The sequence below is a fragment of the Camponotus vicinus genome, unplaced genomic scaffold (genome assembly GCF_025532165.1).
Source record: "Camponotus vicinus isolate PSW18456_S1 unplaced genomic scaffold, iyCamVici1.0 SCAF_5, whole genome shotgun sequence".
NCBI lineage: Eukaryota > Metazoa > Arthropoda > Insecta > Hymenoptera > Formicidae > Camponotus > Camponotus vicinus.
The window spans coordinates 16,951,646-16,971,699 of NW_028141977.1; the positions used below are offsets into that span (position 1 = coordinate 16,951,646).

At 38.2% G+C, this 20,054-nt stretch overlaps 3 protein-coding genes across 10 annotated transcripts in view; 2 read left to right on the top strand and 1 right to left on the bottom strand.

Moving 5' to 3' along the window:
* Nucleotides 1-19,981, bottom strand: part of Mol (dual oxidase maturation factor 1 mol) — a 22,176-nt gene extending 2,195 nt beyond the window's left edge. Inside the window, exons 1-4 of one of the 5 annotated variants that reach the window (XM_083099079.1) lie at nucleotides 19,834-19,981; nucleotides 19,426-19,474; nucleotides 4,824-5,001; nucleotides 83-280 (exon numbers count right to left, since the gene is read on the bottom strand). In XM_083099079.1, coding sequence (XP_082955205.1) covers nucleotides 83-247 — 165 coding nt within the window. In that variant the 5' untranslated portion in view covers nucleotides 248-280; nucleotides 4,824-5,001; nucleotides 19,426-19,474; nucleotides 19,834-19,981. The other 4 variants (XM_083099080.1, XM_083099078.1, XM_083099077.1 and 1 more) reach the window with 4 other exon arrangements.
* On the top strand, nucleotides 2,678-15,842 carry LOC145971429 (uncharacterized). 4 transcript variants are annotated; one of them, XM_083099048.1, is made up of 4 exons: nucleotides 2,678-2,878; nucleotides 5,477-5,513; nucleotides 6,369-6,698; nucleotides 10,595-15,842. In XM_083099048.1, exons 1-4 carry the CDS (start codon nucleotides 2,693-2,695, stop codon nucleotides 14,788-14,790), a joined length of 4,749 nt encoding a protein of 1,582 aa, XP_082955174.1. In that variant the 5' UTR covers nucleotides 2,678-2,692; the 3' UTR covers nucleotides 14,791-15,842. The 4 variants fall into 4 exon arrangements, with proteins under 4 accessions (XP_082955174.1, XP_082955176.1, XP_082955175.1 ...); XM_083099050.1 differs by having other exon boundaries at nucleotides 2,767-2,878; nucleotides 5,477-5,633; XM_083099049.1 differs by lacking the exon at nucleotides 2,678-2,878 and adding an exon at nucleotides 4,486-4,918.
* Nucleotides 15,690-18,477, top strand: LOC145972404 (smoothelin-like protein 2). The gene is made up of 5 exons (XM_083100962.1): nucleotides 15,690-15,780; nucleotides 17,549-17,624; nucleotides 17,804-17,927; nucleotides 18,080-18,231; nucleotides 18,354-18,477. The coding sequence occupies exons 1-5, from the start codon at nucleotides 15,690-15,692 to the stop codon at nucleotides 18,475-18,477; spliced, it is 567 nt and encodes a 188-aa protein (XP_082957088.1).
* Nucleotides 19,982-20,054: the final 73 nt, after the last annotated feature.

A 20,054-nucleotide genomic window follows, 5' to 3' on the forward strand; every position in this document is an offset into this window, starting at 1 on the left:
CACGGCCATAACTCGTAATTGACTTAACCGTCGGTCTACGATCTAGGATCTGACACGACGAACAAGTGGAAAGTCTGCTCACCTCTTTCCTGATACCCGGGAATATGACTAGAAATGCCGTGAACAAGGTACCGAATATCACGAATATGATGACCAGGGGCACGTCACCTGTCACGGGAGTGCGATTGCTGTAGCTGTAAAGAGTCGGGCCACCATCGCTGCGAAAGGCGTCGAACCATCCCTTCATCCTCCTTAATTAGTTAATCCGGCTCACCGGAATCTAAACCAATAGAACGCAAGATTTTATACGATTCTTATTTTCGAAGAAACAAATTAGATCAAGTCGATAATTGTTTTGGCACATTTTTGAAAGTAGACCATTGATTAAAAATTCAAGCGCAGAAATCTGAACATTTTTAGAAAGCCTTTCATTCCTCTTTCTACTCTTCATCTTATTCACTAGAATATTTTTAGACGTCTTTCCGATTGTTATGTTATCCAGGAAAAAATTTATTTTCAACTTATTTTCGCGCATTCCACTGCAGGTGAAATAAAGATTCGAACTTGAATACAATTGTTGAATACACTTGTACGGAACTGCGAGCTCGTGATCAAAGAAGTGTCAGCCTTGATACATAATCTCATAGGATTTACCTTTGAGGAAATTACCGACGAGCTATCAGAGCTCAAGGTCGAAGTTGTCGAAATTACTTGCGGAACTCGGCATGCATCAAAAACGCGCTCGCGCACCGCGTGACATTAAGATCCGAAGGCGGCAAGGATACTGGGTCCCGTGTACATTAACAGGCTCCGCTTGGAAAGTGGTTTCCACCAACGGACACAGACGATCTCATGCATTACCTGAGAGAGAGGAAAAGAGAGAGAGAATGCCACGAGTGGGGCTGTCATCGGCGATGGTGATCGGCGGGAAAGAATGAGAGGGAAAGGCAAGAGAGACAGAGAGCAGTTTCAACGAGAAAGGTCTATCAGCTGATCCAATTCTCGTACTGATCGCTTCGAATAAACTTCTATTACTCGTGTAAGCTACACAGTTTATGAATGAGAAAAGTAAGAGTACATTAGATAATTAAATTTTTCATTAAATGTGCGAATATATCATATTTATTTTCTATCAGATATTCATTATTAATGATAGATTTTGTGACGATGATATTTAGAAAAATACATTTTCTAGTCTTTTTAATATTATATATTTTTATAATTGAATCTTAAATAAAAATTCTGTTCATAGTTTACATTAGTTGGAAAATATGATGTTTTTAAATATTTGCATTCTTGAGGGAGAAGTCTAATTCGATCGATAATGATCTATCTATAATTGCATAATAATTGTCATTAAAAATCTAAAATTAAGCAAGATATGTTAATTTTCTTGCTTGATATACTGCTATGCTGTAAATCCTTCTTTCTTTGTTCGCTGAATCAATGATTCGATATAATGACACAAGAAGATGACGTGACAAGTGTGTACGGACCGTACGGTATGCAGGATACGGAATGCGAGTGACATCGATGCCGGCAAATGAAATAACTTTTACAACACGTAACAGATAGCGAATAAAAATTTTTAAAGTTTCTATTATTAAATCTATGATAATTTGGACTGTTGTTTGAATATTGTGAATTATGATTTTGATTTGTAAAAATAAAATTAAAAGTCACATATGTATATATATATAGAATTTTGAAATTTTAGAATTTTAAAATTTATAACTTGCAAAAACTTTTGATTTATTTAAAAGAGATTTACTTTTTTTGAGAGCGCTATAGTTGCTTTATTCAATACGTAATAGATGTAAACGCATTTTATTATTAATACTATAATGTAGAAAAATATACGCAAAAGGAAAAACAATTTAATTCATAATAAATTAATATAAATTCCTGTTATATAATCACCAAATTATTTAAGTAATACATATCTTTATATTTAAATAATATTTGAGCGCAAATTAAAAAATATAATTAAAATAATATGTACTTCAGATTATTTAAATATTTCATCATATTTATATAGAAAGAATAATTACAATACATGCATTATAATTCTTTTTCATAATTAGGACATTTTGAACAATTCAAAAATGAATAATTCAAAAATATTTATTTGTTGTTTACTATTCCACGTAAAAATTCTTTTCCTCTACAACAACAAATTCTGAAATTAAAAATTTCAGGAAGCTAGATATTAAAAGTAGGTTTTTAACTGTTTTTTTGTAACACTGAAAAAATATTCGTTCATAATTGCCTATTTATCTATTCACACAGTCGCACTATAATAAATTTCTAACTCAAACTTGGTCACTCCAAAATTCAGTCCAATATTTAATCAATTTAAAACATTTCAGTCAATTTACTTATTATTACCGTAGACAACAAAAACGGTGCGTTTTTCTCATCGCGATTAAGAAATTTCAACATAACACTTTTTATAATGGATATATTTCTCCTCTTCTTCAGAAATCGTTAACGTCCACTCTCTTCGGAACACAAACGAACACAGAAGGTGTCCTTCGAACCGATGCCAGGTGATCGAGTATATACCGGTAGCGGAAGCGCTCTCTCGCTCGTTGTCCTCGACCGGATACCGTGGTGTGTCGTGTCCAAGCCGGCTATGCCGCCGCCAATAATTCCGCTATTTCGGGCCGTCTAATTTGGGCCCGGTGACGCTATGCTTTTAACGGCGGCGTTGATAGCGAAGCATCATCCAGCGCGGCGCACCGTCGCCACCACCACCGTCTTAGCCAGCAATAACCATCGGAACGGCGAGAGTTTGGCGGTGGCGAGACGGACGCAGTCTCCCGAAGGCTTGTGGGCCTCCTACCTACTACCGACGCTGGTCCTCCGATCCTTAAAGGTAAAATCCTAGCCCTGTCGATAGCTCCGCTCGAATTTCGCATCTTCCGCCAATCGAATCCGTAACTCTTTCGAAACAGTAATCGGTTCATCGTGACGACACATTTGGATTGTATATGTATCAAAGCTTTATTGTGTGAAGATTATTGTAGAAAATGTCATAGGATGATTCGTTTTTTGGCATATCTTTTTTTCGAGTTTTTTCCGAAATACATTAAATCTTGAGGAATTTTCCAGTCTTGAAAAAAAAATAGTTAATTAGTTTAATGCATATAAAATCGAAATCTATTTTTTATGTTACGTAGCAAGATTGCAATAATATTATAATTGACACACATTATTTTTAATTATGCTAATTTTCATTATTATAATAAAAATATACGTATATATGTATTTTTGAAAGTCTCGAAATGGTTAGCCATAATGCATGTTATTGTAAGAAAAGTAAATCACTCGAAACATGAATTTGTGTCCCGAATTTGATAAGAAATAGTTGTATAATTCAGAAGTTTTGTGTTACAGTTTGTTGTCTATAAATGTTTGTAAATTTTTATTTTTATATATCTTTTTATAAAAAGACATATATTTTATAATTAAAGGTCATATCATATACATGGCAATGTTCACTATTTTTCTTTATGTTTAATGCGCACAAAAGAGGCAAAAAGATTGAATTAAAAATTCTTTATAAAATTATTATTTACTGTGATTGCTATGTCGAAATATAATCCATATATAATTAGGAATTAATGAATATTTCGTGGTGCGTATTATTTTAAAATAGTACATTTTTTCATACGTGAATTCCGATTTCTTTTGTCAAAATATCTTTCGTTATAATTTTATTAAATTTGTTTTTGAGGACGCGATCTGCATTCTTTGGAAACTTTGCATTCCGGCTTTGTTCCGAAAATACGTGACCATCGATGAAGCGAAAATTCGACGAAACCATCATCGTGACTCGGCGAGCTTCAAGTAACAGAAGTGATCGTTGGCATGCTGCCACGTGGTATCATTTACTAAAAGTCACGATCGGAATTATAGTAATAGAATAAGATGGAAGAGTAGATCGGGGATTGTAGTTAAACATTTGCAATCTGTGGAAGAAAATGTAACGCCGCAAGTAGATGAAACTAGACTATCAAGTTAAATAGCAAGTTGTTTATTTGTCTACTTCAAAGAAAGCTAATGGGCTATAGATAAAGAAAATAAACCATTTGATTTGTTTTTATACAAAAAAATTGAAAAACATTCGAGGAGCATCTAAAAGTATCTGAAACTTTAAAGCATCTTTTAATCTCTTCCAGAAGATTGTTCGCCCAATCAGAAGTACTAAGAGCAATCAAATAAAAATAATTTAATTTACTTTTGTCAATTTATAGGAAAATTAGTTTTAAAAAATTGCAGATTAAATCTTGATTACTTTCGTCAGGTTTTAAAAAAAATAGAATATTAATAAAAAAAATCACACTGTTGTAAAAAATTTTTTAATTATTCTCTCCTGTTCCAACAATTCGTCAAATCGAAAAGTAAATGATGAAAGGAAGTAAGAGAAAATCGAAATGAGTGGGCGGACAAAATTTATTGTTCTTCCAGCTGATCGATTTTTCCATCTATTCATCAAGTTTGCGCGTCGCAATTTTGATGGGGAATCTCCGCGAGCGAAAATGCGAACACACTTTCTCGAGGGAGTATTCGTAGGCATCTACCTACGCTGCAACTCGGCCTATTTATAAAGCGCGACCTCGTGGCATCGCGTTCGCCACTACCGCCTACCTATCATGGTCGTCTCGCGTGCAAATCAACGTGCGTGTGTCTAGCCCTCTTCTTCCTAATTTCCGAACGTATCCGAAAACGGGTCAGAGCTATTTTCGCGCGAAACGGCCCTCAAAGCCACGAAAGGCTGCCGGCAACGATAGATAGATACTTCGTTAGACAGACCGTACCTCAGTATGCTTAGCATATGCTTCCCTCTTCTGCCTCTATCACCATCGATGACAAAGTGGATCTGTCTATCGACAAATCCAGGAACATCGCGAAGGTAGGCGTTTGATTCAACTGCGTATTCCTATTGTATCGCGTCTGATTTGGATTCTATTGTTTCGATATGTGATCATCTGTAAACTGAATCGAACAAAGTTCTTCATCATAAATATATACTCTTCGAAATATACTGCACTCTCATTAATAATTTTTTTATATATTATAAGATCTGCAAATAGTGTGTGATTTTGTGAAACAATGATCATTGCAATATCAAAGTGCCAAGTTAAAATGATAAAAATTTAATAGATCATTTTCTTAAGCTCATTTAAATTTAAAAAACTTGAAAAAACAAACAATCTTTTATATCTTCTTTTGTATATTCTAAAAAAAATTCAATAAAAATTATCTTCACAAGAGAAAATTACAAATAATCTTTGCAATATCAAAGTGCCAAGTTAAAATAATTTAATAGATCATTTCCTTAAGCTCATTTAAATTTAAAAAATTGGAAAAACAAATAATCTTTTATGTCTTCTTTTGTATGTTCTAAAAAAAATTCAATAAAAATTATCTTCACAAGAGAAAATTACAAATGTAATATTTATTTTTGCAGGCGTCCAGTCAAGCGGCCGAAATGTCGGGAATAGAAGGTGAGGACCCCTTTACGAGCTTCATCACGACCGTATTACTTGAGTATCATCGTAGATAGATAAACGAGTATCAGAAGAAGTCAAGGGAACGAGTGTAATTCAGCGTATGCGCGCAAAAATGTAATGTTCAGTATGATAAATCGTATGATGTGTAACGGAATGCAGAGCGTTATTAACCAAAGATTCTGGATGACAGCACTCTCAAAACGTACTTCTGTCTACTGCCTCCGCTGGGGTGCAAACAGTTTACATCTCATCGCATTTCCGCGATGTAACGCCGTTTGTATTCGTCGCTGCACTGTTTAATAACAAGAAGCGTTCGCCGAGCTACGTCATCGATCTTTATGCAGCTCTCCAACACGGCCAGAAATAATAAGCATCACTTGTGTTCTTTTCTTCTCGACAGGAATTGAAATTTTAAAAACGCCAATTCAAAGCACATTCTTATCTCATCGCTTTCAAGTCTTTTTCTTCGATTCACAGAATACGAGGTGCTAGAAGCCAAATTAAAACGCTCATAAAACGTAATAACAGGTTGCCACATCTTTAGCTATTTTGTGAAACTTTTTGGTTTTTCACGATATATTTACACAGAAATCATAGTGACACGAAAACATTAACTTGCTGTCTCAGACAGGCAACATTAAGCATTCTATTCTGATTCATAAAGTTTGACAACTAACATATCAAAGGCTGTATAATCTTTCAAGCATCGTCGCATTCACTCATCGAAACAAAAAAATGTCCATTTTTACTACGAAAATGATTGCTTCTCATCTCTTTTCCATTAACGTATGTTCAGTTCGAGGTATTTGCGTTAGAGGATTGTCATTTTCAATCATTTTGCTTTTGCAGATATGCAGAACGCGTCGGAACAAGATGATACTCAGGATGATACTCAGGAAGAGACAGCGGAAACAGAGGAAGTCAGCAACGAGATAACAAGCTTAACAGAAGAATCTGATAGTCCAGAATTATCGGAAAGATTGTCTATAAAAGAATCCGAAAAGGAACAGCGAGAGGAAGTTACAGAAATAGAACAAGAGGAAATTACGGAAACAAAACAAGAGGAAGTCAAGGAGGAAATTAAAGAGGAAGAACAAGCACAAGAAGAAATTAAGAAGGAAATAGAAACAGAGGCATCGAGTCGCGAAGAGTCGCAAAAAGAAGAAACGTCAGACTCAGGTTGGTACGATGCTTACATTTGTATAATATTTAAAGAAACGATAGCATAGCAAAATTACGTTACTAAAATAACAGACAAAAAACTCTAATTTCTAAGAATTTTAAAAACTTGGTCTGATGCCATCATGTTTTAATATCTTCTATCTAGAAATATTTTGCTGGAAGAATTAAATTCGGAAAAAATAAAATTTGGAGTTAAAAAGCGGAGAGTAGATAAAGCACGCGCCTGCTTGAGATTAAATAAGTAATAAAATTTCGCCATTTAATCGCGCTTCGAAAAAATCTAATTCTCTCTCTCTCTCTCTAAAGCTCTTTCGTTTCAATTCGACAAAATACACAATCGAGGTAAAATTAATTTCGCATTTATCGAATCCAAAGTTAGAAGATCTGCCGATGATCTAAGATTGGCGTTTCTAGAACATCTCGCGGATCCGGAATAGAAATTCTCTTAAATAAGTTGCGCGCAAATTTACAGCGTTTACTCTCGCGCTTGTCGGAACCAATCGTCGTTGCTCACCAAGTCGTCGACGTGTTTGCGTTAACGCTGCCATTATTCGCATAGATGTTCGCGGCGTTTATTTGAATAGCGACGTCAGCGGGATAGTTTGGTGCGAATATACAACGATCTGCGCGGCATGTTTCAAGGAAATCTAAACCTTCTTATGCGAACTATTTCGGTCGCGGTACACAGAAGTTCCCGCGTTATTTACAAATCTCACGCTCTCACAGCGATATACAGGATGTCCCAGGGTCGCCGCACCACCTGCTACTGACAGATTCTTGAAATCATTTAGAGACGATTTTCCTCCAACGATAAAAGTCGAAGGAAGGTCATCAATTATTTTCATTTTCTCCAATTTTTGCATACGCGTTATATATATTTATAAATACTTCTTACGAATTAAAATTTTATTAAAGTAAACTTTATCTAAAATTAATTGAAGAAAAAAGTTTTGATAATCTTGTAGTTTTGGAAATCTTTGAACTCTTCATAAAGTTTGGTTTGCAAAAAATTCTTTTTTAAATCGCTTATAATTATTGATGTCTTGATATTTTCGGAGGAAAGATTATTTCTAAATGATCTCAAGAATCTGTCATTAACAGATGGAGTATAATTACACGATTATCTGATATTATACAATCAAAATGTTTGATATAAATTCATGTAATATCAAGACATGTCACAAAAACAATTAAAATTAGAATGTTACAGAAACAAAGAAATAGATAATAGTCATAGACTGAGACAATGAAACGAAATGAAAAAAACTAGCAAAGTAAAATAGAAAGAGGGAGAGAGCATTAAATTAACATAGAGACAATAAAAATAAAAGCATTGTAGATTGAAATATAAGTTTAGAATATATAAAATGGAACATTTAGTATCATCTTTACACTTGAATGAATCAATGTAAATTCCAATAGATAAGCGCAAAACGCATATTATTCGCGAAATATACATAAACGTTATTGATTCTCTCATAAAAGTAAAAGAAAATGTCATTGTTGATTATAATTAATTACATTATATCTATAATCTACAAAGAGAAAGGTATGCTGTGTAAATTTTTTCATCCGGAAAGAGGAATGGGAGCGATAGCTATGTAGGACACGACAATTGGGGTGCGACCAATGTTATGTATCTGTACGCGTTCATCTACCATTATATGGCATAGCACATCTTGTGATTCTATTTGTTTTATACGCTCTATTTTTAATCAGCATTCATACAAATGTATGATTTCGCTTTCAACTATTAATATGAGCAAAGGAAAAACCACTAGTCATCATTACTCTTGAGTTTTTCAACCTAACTTTGCTACCTCGCTTTATTACCGTTATTCTTATTATTATCATAGTACGCTTTCATTTCCAAAAATAAGAATGAGGAGGAAATGAAAATATGAAGTTGCATTACATCTCGATATAATTAATGACAGCTGGCGGTGCTCGCCTATACATAATAAGCTATTGTAAGAAACGGTTCGCGCTCGCGTAAACCGCGCGCTGAGATAAAGAAACGCGCGTGCAATTTTCGGCAGACTCGCTTTGTGCACGCGGGTAGTTTCGCGCCCGCGTCTCGCCTCGCCTCGCTTCGCTTCGCGAGCAGCTGCGGCAGGCGTCGAACGAGCGACCGAAAATAAATCCCCGCGGAGAGGATCCCCGTGCGTTGTTTTAAATAAAGCGAGCGCGCGTGAAGCCTCCGAAGCCGGTCAGCTCTCGCGCCCCTCGTCTCCTCGCGCGGCCGCGCTCTACCTCTTTCTCTTCCTCTTTCTTTTCCGCTCGGCGAGCCGCGAAAAAGTCGTGCAGCGGCGGTAAAAATACTGTGTGTTCCACTGTGTCTGCGGCGAATAGCGATCCGCTCATCGAGCTCACCGCTCTCTCCCTCGAGCGCCTCGAGAGTCTCTTCGCGCATCCCCCGAGAGAGAGGAGGATCAAGACGGCCGCGACAAGAGTTGCGTCGAAGCTCGCGCGCGCGAAGCGTCGCGGATTCGCGACGAGCGGAAACCGGTTGTTTTACAATGCTTCTAACAAACCGCTCTTTCCGCGTCCCGCGCATCTCTTCGCGCGTGTCTTAAAACGCGCGACACGTTGACGTGCGGGAGAGAGATATTCCAAGTTGGTCGGACGTGCGAAGCGCACGTTTGGAGAACGCGCGTCTCCCCGGGCGACGATAAGCGAGTGCGAAACGAGTCGAAAGGCACGGTGCTAATGTGCGAAAATTATGCGTCGCAATTTGATTTTTTTTTATTCGGGTCGTTTTGAAAAAAATACCGCTTGTCAAAGAGATTTATAGTCACTTTTATCGCCGAGATTTATAGGGCGCCTCTATCTTGAATTCAAGCTTAAAGTTTTGATAGGGAAGTAGTGCTACTTTTAATTATCCTTTTAATTATCGCAAAATTTTGCTATTTTGATATTATTTATCTCGTAAAGTAAGCGCTATTTTCACACATCTTTTCAATCACGTGATATTTTTCTCAGCGCGATGCAATAATCCGAGTGTAAAGCAAGTGACAAGTAAAGGGAAAGAGGTGCTTTTAAATAAATATTAAATGTTTGGAAAATTTTTAAAAGAGATGAATGTCTTTTGTCGAATCAATAAATCATTATAATTTCAAAAAACGAGATACGCGAACGTGCGCAAACAATAAATATACGAGTAATTGAATGTATATTTCAGTTTCTTTGCGAGAGAAAGAAGCACCACTTGTCAAGATTTATACTCGGACTTTTCAATCGTGAATTAAAAATAGCGATCGTTTTGGCAGAGAAGCAGTGAGTTTTCTTCTGATATCAAAGTAATATTTTGCCGTTGATATATTTTCTCCATTTAGTCAGAAAACATAATAGTAGGTATGCTTACTCAATCATATAAAAATATAATTTATTTCAATGCTGTAAAATGTTACTTATTTATTAGCTGCAAATATTTTTTAACTTTATGCAATTTTATATCTACAAAAAATAATTAACTAATTTATTAAACATTTTATAACATTGTTATTTCACTTTATCTTATTTGAAATCAATAATTTCTTCATTTTTTCATTATTTTGATACATTTGATACATCATATAAACTTTACATATAACTCGAAAGTTATTAGAAACTTATTAAATTTCTGAAATCTAATACATTGATAAATTTATAATTACTTCTAATAAGCGAAGATCTCATCAATTTAAAAGATAAAAAGTGCAATAGAAGATTATAATAATTTAGAGTGAAAATTCTATCAAATCAAGTAGTCCTCGATAAACAATGTTTAAGATTAACAATGTAAAGATTAGATATATTTTAATTTATACATATATATAGATAAGATATATAAGATAAAATTATATAAGATTTTGATATAATTCTGAACCATCGTTCGATCTGCTCTTCTTCAGAACTGGCGGCCGTCACAAGAAGCGCGTCGTCGGACGACGGCGTGCCAAGTCCGGGGGTGATCACGGGACAGACGGAACCGGACGAGACGAGGATTGGGATACCATCGGCGACCATCGCCGACGGTAGCAGCGGACAGCAGTATCGTCGCGTCGGTGGTCCCGGCGTAGCAGTCGGTGAGTGGAATTCATTGCCGGTACTGGTAGAACGTCTACGCGAGGCGATCGAGCTATCCCTGGTGACGGGTTGCCGACGAGGCAGCGGCGAACTCGCCGAATCCGAGGGTAGCGGCCCCGATCGCGTTCGCGCGCGCCGTTCCTTGGAACAGGCGTTGCTCGACGGCCAGGAGGACGATCCCGAGCCGAAGAAGGACGAGCTCAAGTTCCTGGAGGATCTGCTGTTGTCGGACATTCAGACCGCGCTCTCGCGTTTGCGCGAGACTCTAGAACGCACGGACGTTGCGACGCTCGCCAAGCACGGCGGAGTGTCAGATCCTACGAGCAAACTTCATCTCTTGAGACTGGTCTCCAGTCTGCTGTCGCGATTGCAGGTGCCGGAAGAAAAAGAAGAAACGGATAGCGGCGAGAACGGCAGGACAATAGGGGCGCAGGGTGACTTCATCATCGCGTCGCCCGGTCGAAAACGACGCCCTGTCAGGCATACCATCGGCGTCTCCGCCGAAGAAATCGCACACGCAAGGAAGCAGCTGGAAGAGAGCAGCGCCGACCTGGTGAGGCTGAACGACCAAGTATCGGCTCGACGATGGGAATCGTTGCTGCCCGCGTCGCGTAACGCGACGAGTAACGATAGACATGTGGAAGAGATCCACGACAAGTACACGAAGGACGTGATCAATCAGCGTCAGTCGTTGCGTGATAAGAACAAGGATTCTCGTGAAGATACCAGTGCCTATCGCTCGTTAATTCCGTCGCAGATCGCTTACGCAGATCGACCGGACACCGTGAATGGTGATATGCATCAGCCCCAACGTCGGGGCAGCGTAGATAGTTATCAAGAAAAAGATAGTGACGACGAGGAAACTGCAATCAGGAAGGCGAACGAAGAGCAGAGTCGAGTAACGAAACTCGCGGCGGCACTTCGGCAACGCGCGGAATTGATCAGCGCAAGTAAGTGCAATAATAATAATAACAAATTTACGACGAAAAAGTCGAAAATCAAGCGCGCCAACACTGTCGACATACCGAGCTATTTGAAGCTACAGACTGAGAATCTCGACAAGCCCGGCTGCGTTTTCTTACGACGTCCCATCAACGTAGGCGACAAGATCACCGCGAACGCGCCCAATCTTGCCGTGCCGTCGTTTCATCCCAAAACGGAGAACGATAAAAAGTTCCTCGCGCTGATCAACCGGAACAACGAGCCGCAGACATACAACGCTGCGCCCGGCTTCATCAAGTCCTTCGGGTACACCAAAGCGACAGATATGTCGTCATTGACGAACGAGAACTGGAACAGCCGGTTCTCGAACATCAAGACCGCTTTCGATAAACCGTCCGCCGTAAACGAGGCGGAAAATAAACTGTCCCCTAAACCGCAACCTGCAAAACGCTTCCCGATTCCTTCTCAGACGACGAACAAGAAGGCACCGATCAGCGACAAAACGAACAACGGCTTTCCGTTTGCAAACGCGTCGAAGCTGGACGCGGGCTTCAAACACGCGCCCTCGTCGCTATTTCGGAAAATCGAGAAGACGCAGAGGCCAAAGTCTCCGCCCAGCTATCACTATCAGAGGAATAATGCGCCCCCTGGAAATACTTTACGCGAAAAAGCCAGGATTATGTTCGATCGGAACAATGACGTTCGTCAGTCGCAGCATCCGGCGAGGTTCAACTCGAATGAAGACTCTCAGAAACCCTCCTTCCTGCGACCACCATGGCTCGAACAGGACAGGCACATCGAGAACAAGTCAAACAACATGGTTACCGAGAACGGACGACTCGATTATCGACTATTCTGCAAGCAATTTGCGCCATTCGTTGGCAAGAACATCGGAAATCCGGAATCCAAGAAATCAATGAACAATGAAGAATCCCGTTGCAAGCATAATGAACATGTTGCACCGTCGAAGGAGAAAGGTACAGTGGACGGAAAACTTTCCTTTAGGGTGTTTCCTGAGAGAGATTCGCAGTATCGTCCGAACGAGCCGCATCCCGTCGAGGAACAAACAGATAGGAACAAGTTCGACCACTGTAGCGAGAAGGATACTTTCGAACCAATCGCGATGCGCAATAAGGACTCGTCCGGAAGTGCATTTGCTGGAAATGCGCCGGTTGATACAATGCTAAGGGGTAGTTCGTCTGTGGCTATCCAAACAGGCGTCCACGATCATCATCCAGAAGAGGCGCACGTGTTTCGGATGATTCCTAGAACTTCAACAGGTCCACCGTCCACGTACAACAACGTGTCCGTCCAGACTTACAACGAGCCGGAAGTGGAATCCAGGGAACAGTGGGCAACGTCTCGACACGATGACGCGACATTGGATTCGAATTATTGTCCCGCTGAGGATCCGAAGCATTTTGTCCTGGACCACAATCGAAATTATCATATCGTAACAACCGACGACGCTCCGAGAGATGAAACTGTGCCGTTTATGGACAAGAACGCGTGCAATCTCGAGGAAGACGCCACTCGTACGCCAAACTCGATGGAGAACCTTCCTCTTCCGGAGATTCCTCTTGGCTATCAATCGCCAGAACAACGCGAGCGAATCTGTCGCGCGAATCCACAGCACGAAGATTATTTCTCGCCTAAACCAGAGATCGATAATCGATCGCAGATACATCAGAATTATCCTCCATACATTAAATCTCATACGGATCCGTTCCAAGAGAATCAGAATCAATCAAATGTGACGTGCGGAATCCTTGAGGAAGATTCTTCGTATAATGGCAGGGTTTTGCCGGAGGAACAGAATATCCAAAATCAGGACATCAGTGTAGATACTGGCGTTGTCACGCGATATACCTGCGCGATCGCGACCGTCGCATCCACGGATACTCCAGAGCGGATATCCGAACCGGAACCTGGCACGTCGCCCTTGCAACTCTGGTCGCATCCGACCAGCAACGAGAGCGTCACGACCGAGGATGAGATACGCCGACATAACATGCTGCAACAAAGCCTGGTCCGTCGACTGCAAAACGAGCGCGTGATGTTAAACGATTATCACGCATCCATCGCTAACCAACCCGGCAATTTCAATCAACCCGACGACTTTAATCCGCTTCTGAACAATTTTAATCAACCTCCGAAGTGTCTTCCGCTCGAAGTGCCGAAAAGACTGGAACAGCCGAGAAGATTGGACCTACCGAGAAGAATGGAATCGCCGAAAAGATTGGAACCACCGAAACGATTGGAGCCACCGAAACGATTGGAACCGCCGAAAAAATTGGAATCGCCGAAGAAGCCGGAATTACCGAAAAAACCGGAACCACAGAAGAGGTCGGAATCACCGAAGAAACCGAAATATCCACCGGTTGTCACCAGTGGTTTATTATCGGTGGTGCCGTCGTCCTCGGCACTCGGAGCGACAAACCGAGTCACCGCTCTCAGAGGACAATATGAGCTACCGAAACCAGAGATAGAGCGAAAGGAACGCTCACCGATTTCCAACGGCGTGATGGACCCGAGTGACGAGTACTTGGTGTCCTGCGCCAATAAACCGTCTAGATCCATCGTCCTGTCCAAGTCGGAATCGTGGCATCAGCTGGCGCTTTCCAAAGGCCATCATACCTCATTGCGTCCGTCGCAAATCGACAATTCACCACAACCTCTTAATCGAGGCGCATCTTACCTCCCGAAACCGCCGACGAAACCAAAGTCGCCGTCGTCCTTCAAGATGAAAAAACAATACGAGGCGTCCTCGTCCTCGATCAACGTGAAGAGAATGGAGGACAAGATTCGCAGGTACTTCGACAATTCGTCTACGAACGACAGCGCCGCGGAGATGAGAGACTCGAAGAACAGACGGTTCTCTTCGCGCGACGTGTCGACGGCGAAGGGTCCGATCGCTCTGTCCAGGAGTCGCACCATGCCGGGAATATCCGAGGAGAGTCTGCGCCTGCTTATTCCGGCGCCACAGATTCCCATGATGAATCTTAACAGCGCCGAAGTGGACAAGGTGTTTGATGACATCTTCGAGGAGGCTACCAAAAACGACGATCATCGCTTCTGATCGGTCATCTTTTTTCGTCCGTGTCGTAACCTTTCGCGTTTCGTGAGAGACTGATTGCGACGAAAGTGACGTCCGTCCGGGACTTTAAAAAGGTGCAAATTTGACTGCGCTGGACATATGATGATACTACGTACGATCGCCGTTAATCTCGCTCATTATACAACGACGTGGATCGCTAAACTGTGATTTTATCCAATTGATTACTGTAATTTTAGACGACGTATTGTCGCTTGTCAGTTAATTCTATTCAAATTGTTTATATTAGAAATTGTTTGTCATTAGTTGCTTGTTTTCTTCTGAAAGCGAAATCTGTTTTCATAAATGTTAAAAGATTTAAAATTAATTATGATTTAACTAGAGATTTCTGTTTCTTTTCGTGAGTTTTCTTCGATCAAATTATTTAATGAGAGTAAAGTATTTATTTCTAAAAATAAATTCAGTATTATCTGAATGCATTTTATATAAAATGGCACATGTTTTATTAGAATTTATAATTAAAAATTAAATCATTTTCGATAGTTAATTGTAGAAAAAGAAGATAATTGGAGAAAAGGAAAAGAAGCTAAAGGAGCACAGTTACGTTAATGCGCGATTGTATGAGCTTAATGAGACCGGGATCTACGGTCTAATTGGCTGTACATTATTCTCTATTTTCGCGGAAATCACTCTACATCTGACATTTGAAACCGAAGCTCTCTCTTCGAACGATCTTACAATATCACGAGATGATGGAAGGATCTAACACAGATTAGAAGCCGCCTTTTTCGAAGAATAGAAATGTGTTTCGTGATGCAAAGCTGCGTAGCAAGTTATCCACGAAGAAGAAGCATATTTCGTGCGGAATCGATGCTCATAAAAATATGGTCTTCGTCCATTACGAGAGACGGTAGTGCAGATCGATGCAACGACCATCATCATACGCCGATATCCCGTCATCTTCGTTTTTCTCGACCAGATCGTCTGACACGTGTGAAAAAATCAGCGCGTCAAGTACGAAGCTGTTGTACAATCTTCCTTAATTAGCGAAAAATAAAGAGAGAGATAAAGAGAGAGCATCGCAACGCATCGATTCTACCGTTATCCCGCTTGATGCGCATTATATATTTACGGGAGGCACATAAAATCTACATATAATTAATAATGACGCGTGACGCACGTGACGTCGCCGACACGTGTGCCTCATTTTTTTAATATTTTTTTTTAAACTCAAAAACTCGTGACGCGCATGTCCCGCGGACGGACTTTGAGAGTTGCTACAGGATCCATGCCAATCCCCGAATAAAGCAGTGAGTCACAGCCCTTATATTTGTTGATCCTTTATTACGCAGTAGCGTACAGTTTGCACTGCTGTGTATAGAGTGTGTGCAAGAGTGATATATTATCGTAGTGTACGTGCTGAGAGTTCGTACATAGCGAAGCATAGCGATGGCTGTGGTGGATCCAATTAACGCTGAATCTCATGGAAATGTTCCTCGATACTCGAGGGTGAAAGCCGGATATACGATTCTTCACTACCTGCACACAATGTACTTTACGACACGCAATATTACGATTACATTGGACACATATTTATCTTCACACATACAACACACATTATGAGTCCTAGTAGTATAATTTAAAATTTTTGCGAAGTACTCTCTTTACCAAATAATACAGTTTAAGATATAATGAATATAATATTAAATTAATTATCTTAAATTATATAATTTAATATTGAACAATATTACAACCGTGTATATTTCGTTATAATAATATATTATATTTAAATTAAATTAAGTTCTTGAATGGAGATTTTTTACAGAAGACTTTTGATATTGACTTAGAGGCAATCTTACTATACATATTCGTGTAAACAAAATCACCGATTTCTACGCACAAAGAGGGGTAAATTTATTTAACTTTGATATTTTGAAGAGCTGCTATTCTGATAATTTAAATGAAAAATGTAATTGAAACTTGAAAGCCAATTAGAAAGTAAGAATCTCTATATTTAACTATCTCTATTTTACAATGAATAATGATATGATTTTGAATAACTATCACTTTACAAAATTGAATTACCAAACATATGCACCAATAAACGTTTCAAGAATTCTCAAAACAAGACTACAAAAAATAGCAAAACTCAAATTCCTGTAAATGCAAAATTTTACTAGTAAATCTACCCGCGCTTGCCATCACACCCCGTGGGTACAAGTGCGTTGTGTGTGCGTGTGTATACGCGCACGAGTACCTACTCGTGCATAGTGAACAACCGATATCGATGATCAACAAATATCGATTTTTTTACTAGTACTTATTTTTTTAATCTGATACTCAAAAAAATAGTTTTCTTTTCCATGGATTTGTGTCACTTTCTTGTTATCGGTCAAAGTTACTAAGAAATACTTGGAAAATTGATACTTATACATGTAAAAATACACATGTATATATTCTTTACGATTATCAAACCTGTTTTTTTTTCTTTACTAAACTATCATTTAATTTGTTTGCAAGACAACTAACGCATGTCGCGCGCGCGTTGCAGGCATGCTACGAGAGTGAGAAATAAAAGATTTTGCTAGATCCAGTTTTTTAATCATTTACACTTGTGCCTTTGAAGTGTATCAGAATTCAATTATAGACAAATTAAAATAGAAAGATATAGAGATTAACATCTCGATCAAATTTTAGTATGCATCTCGTATGATACAAATCTAACATATGCGCTCTCAAAGCTCCTCGATGTAACTTTACAATGTGTTTATTCATTTTTCAGTCCCGAAAAAGCCACTATCGCCGTTCGCCAAGTTTCGTCAGCTTGATAGACAAAATAGCGCCTCTTTATCGCCAAGGTAAGAATAAATAGTATAAATAATAATATATATAATCAATAATCGCGGATGATTCAATATGACAGATGTTATCAAGGAAACGAATGTTGGTGAAGCAATTTGGAAAAAGACTAATTTTCTAATTTTATTTATAGTTTTCTTAATTTATATTTTTCTCATCTTATCGTTCTTTCATTTAGTCCTATAAAATCACCGGCGACGGAATTTCGATTCAAATTTACCGAACCAACTGTACGAGACAATGCTGCGCAAATTAAAGAGCGATTGTTGGCGTGGTGTCGATCGAAAACCAAAGAATACGAGGTGAATATACATATCTGATGTTTATTTTAAGTAAGATATTTATAGAATCAACATACAGATATTTTCTATAACATCCTATGTATTAAGAGAAATGGTATCGAAATGTATTATTGAATTATATATATTTATCTAATTTTTTTTCTCTGTTTCAGAATGTGCAACTCGATAACTTTTCGACAAGCTGGAATAACGGTTTAGCATTCTGCGCGTTAATTCATCACTTTAGACCGGATGCTTTCGATTACAATTCTCTGCGTCCGGAGAATCGCAGGAAAAACTTTGAACTTGCTTTCACAAAGGCCGAGTAAGAAATGATTTTTTCTTCGACTTTCGACGCCACCGTTTTTGTCTCGAGAATTTGATCGATTATTAATTAAGCAATATTTTTTATTATTTGACAAAAACCTTTGTCTTTCTTTTCCGCAGCGAAATCGCTGGAATCGCGCCATTACTTGACGTCGAAGATATGGTGATGATGCAACGACCGGATTGGAAGTGCGTCTTCACATATGTTCAGTCCATCTATCGTCGCTTTAAAGATGAGGATTAACTTTAAAAACGCAGCAACAGCAACGCAGCACAATTCCATTTAATACCAAGATAGAACATGTGACCGCTATTTTTATAGAATAATATTATCCATTTAATTCGCGCACATGTGGTTTGAAAAGAAAACAATTTTTCTTTTATACGATAAAATTGATGTTCTTGCGCGATCATGTGCGAATCAAATCTAAGGTAGAAAGCGTAGAATTTCAGATTCAAAGACAATGTCTTCCAATAATAATAATAATAATAATGATGAATCAATTTCGCGATTGCTCGAGAAGCTATGCAGTTGTACGCGTCTTATATTTTCATATTTTCGCATATTTTCTTGGCACAGCCTTACTAACGCGTAACAACTTTTTACCAATGTTAGCTATGCAGCAGCTAATGATTTCCGCGAAAATACACGCTGATATTTATGTGTAAGCGAAACACTGTCAATCGCTGCCAAGTGACGTTAGCGTCGATATTATTAAAAACTAATAAAAATATCTTGACAGAGTACCAAAGAGATTTCTTAAATAAATATGTGATATGAGAAGGATCTCTTCTTGTTATTTTTTATCCTTTATGATATATTGATATATTTTTTTAAACAAGAATATTAAGAAAATTATTCGTTAATTAAAGTAAAATAATATTGCCTCAATAATGTGATTAATCATATAAATTCTTGCTTATTATATATTTTATGTAGAGTACAACTCTTAAAATTATAGTAATTATTTTTAGCATTTTTCCAGCAAACAAAAAATGTAAGCAATAGTAATAAATTTAATTAATATTTAATAATACTTCTCTTATCAGTATATTGCAGATTAATATAAATTATCTGCGTTATAAATGTGTGTTTTTTGTGGAAACGATGATAACATGATTGACAGAAATCGTCTGCTTGTTTCGTATGTAATTGCCTTAAATATAATTATATATTTAAAATATTACTTACTTATTTTTCGCACCTGCACTCATCTTAAGGATTCATTGCAGCAGTTATCCTAGAAAAAGCAAAGTGTATAAAACAGATAGGATATAAAATAAATATTCCTTTCATCTTGCCGCATACGACAATAATTAAAACTCTAACAAGGTTATATAAATATATTAGAATTGGTTCAAAATAATTATGCTCATTTTGCACAGATCTCTGAGAATTTTTAAATTTGACGGATATAACAAACACTCTCTGTGATGAATTTCTTTTACAATAAAACTAATGTTGTAACATTGTTATAAGTTTATAAATAATTGCCTTATTATTTTGTAATATTTACTTCTAATTTATATATTCTTAATATATTAATGTATATTTACGATGCAGAAATTCAGAAAATAAAATGCAAATAAACAATCGTACCTTATTTGTTTTTATATATGTAAAAACACTACGTTCTGTAACATTGGCGGTACATTATGTATAAATAAATAAATAATAAATAAATAATAATACAAATAATTTTCCGATACTTGCAGTCTATCGATACATTCCGTTTGACTAATGAAGCCACATTCAATGCGCATGCGCGAGGAAAAGCATCTCGGAGAGCAACACAACTCTGATTGGTCAATCGAATGCTT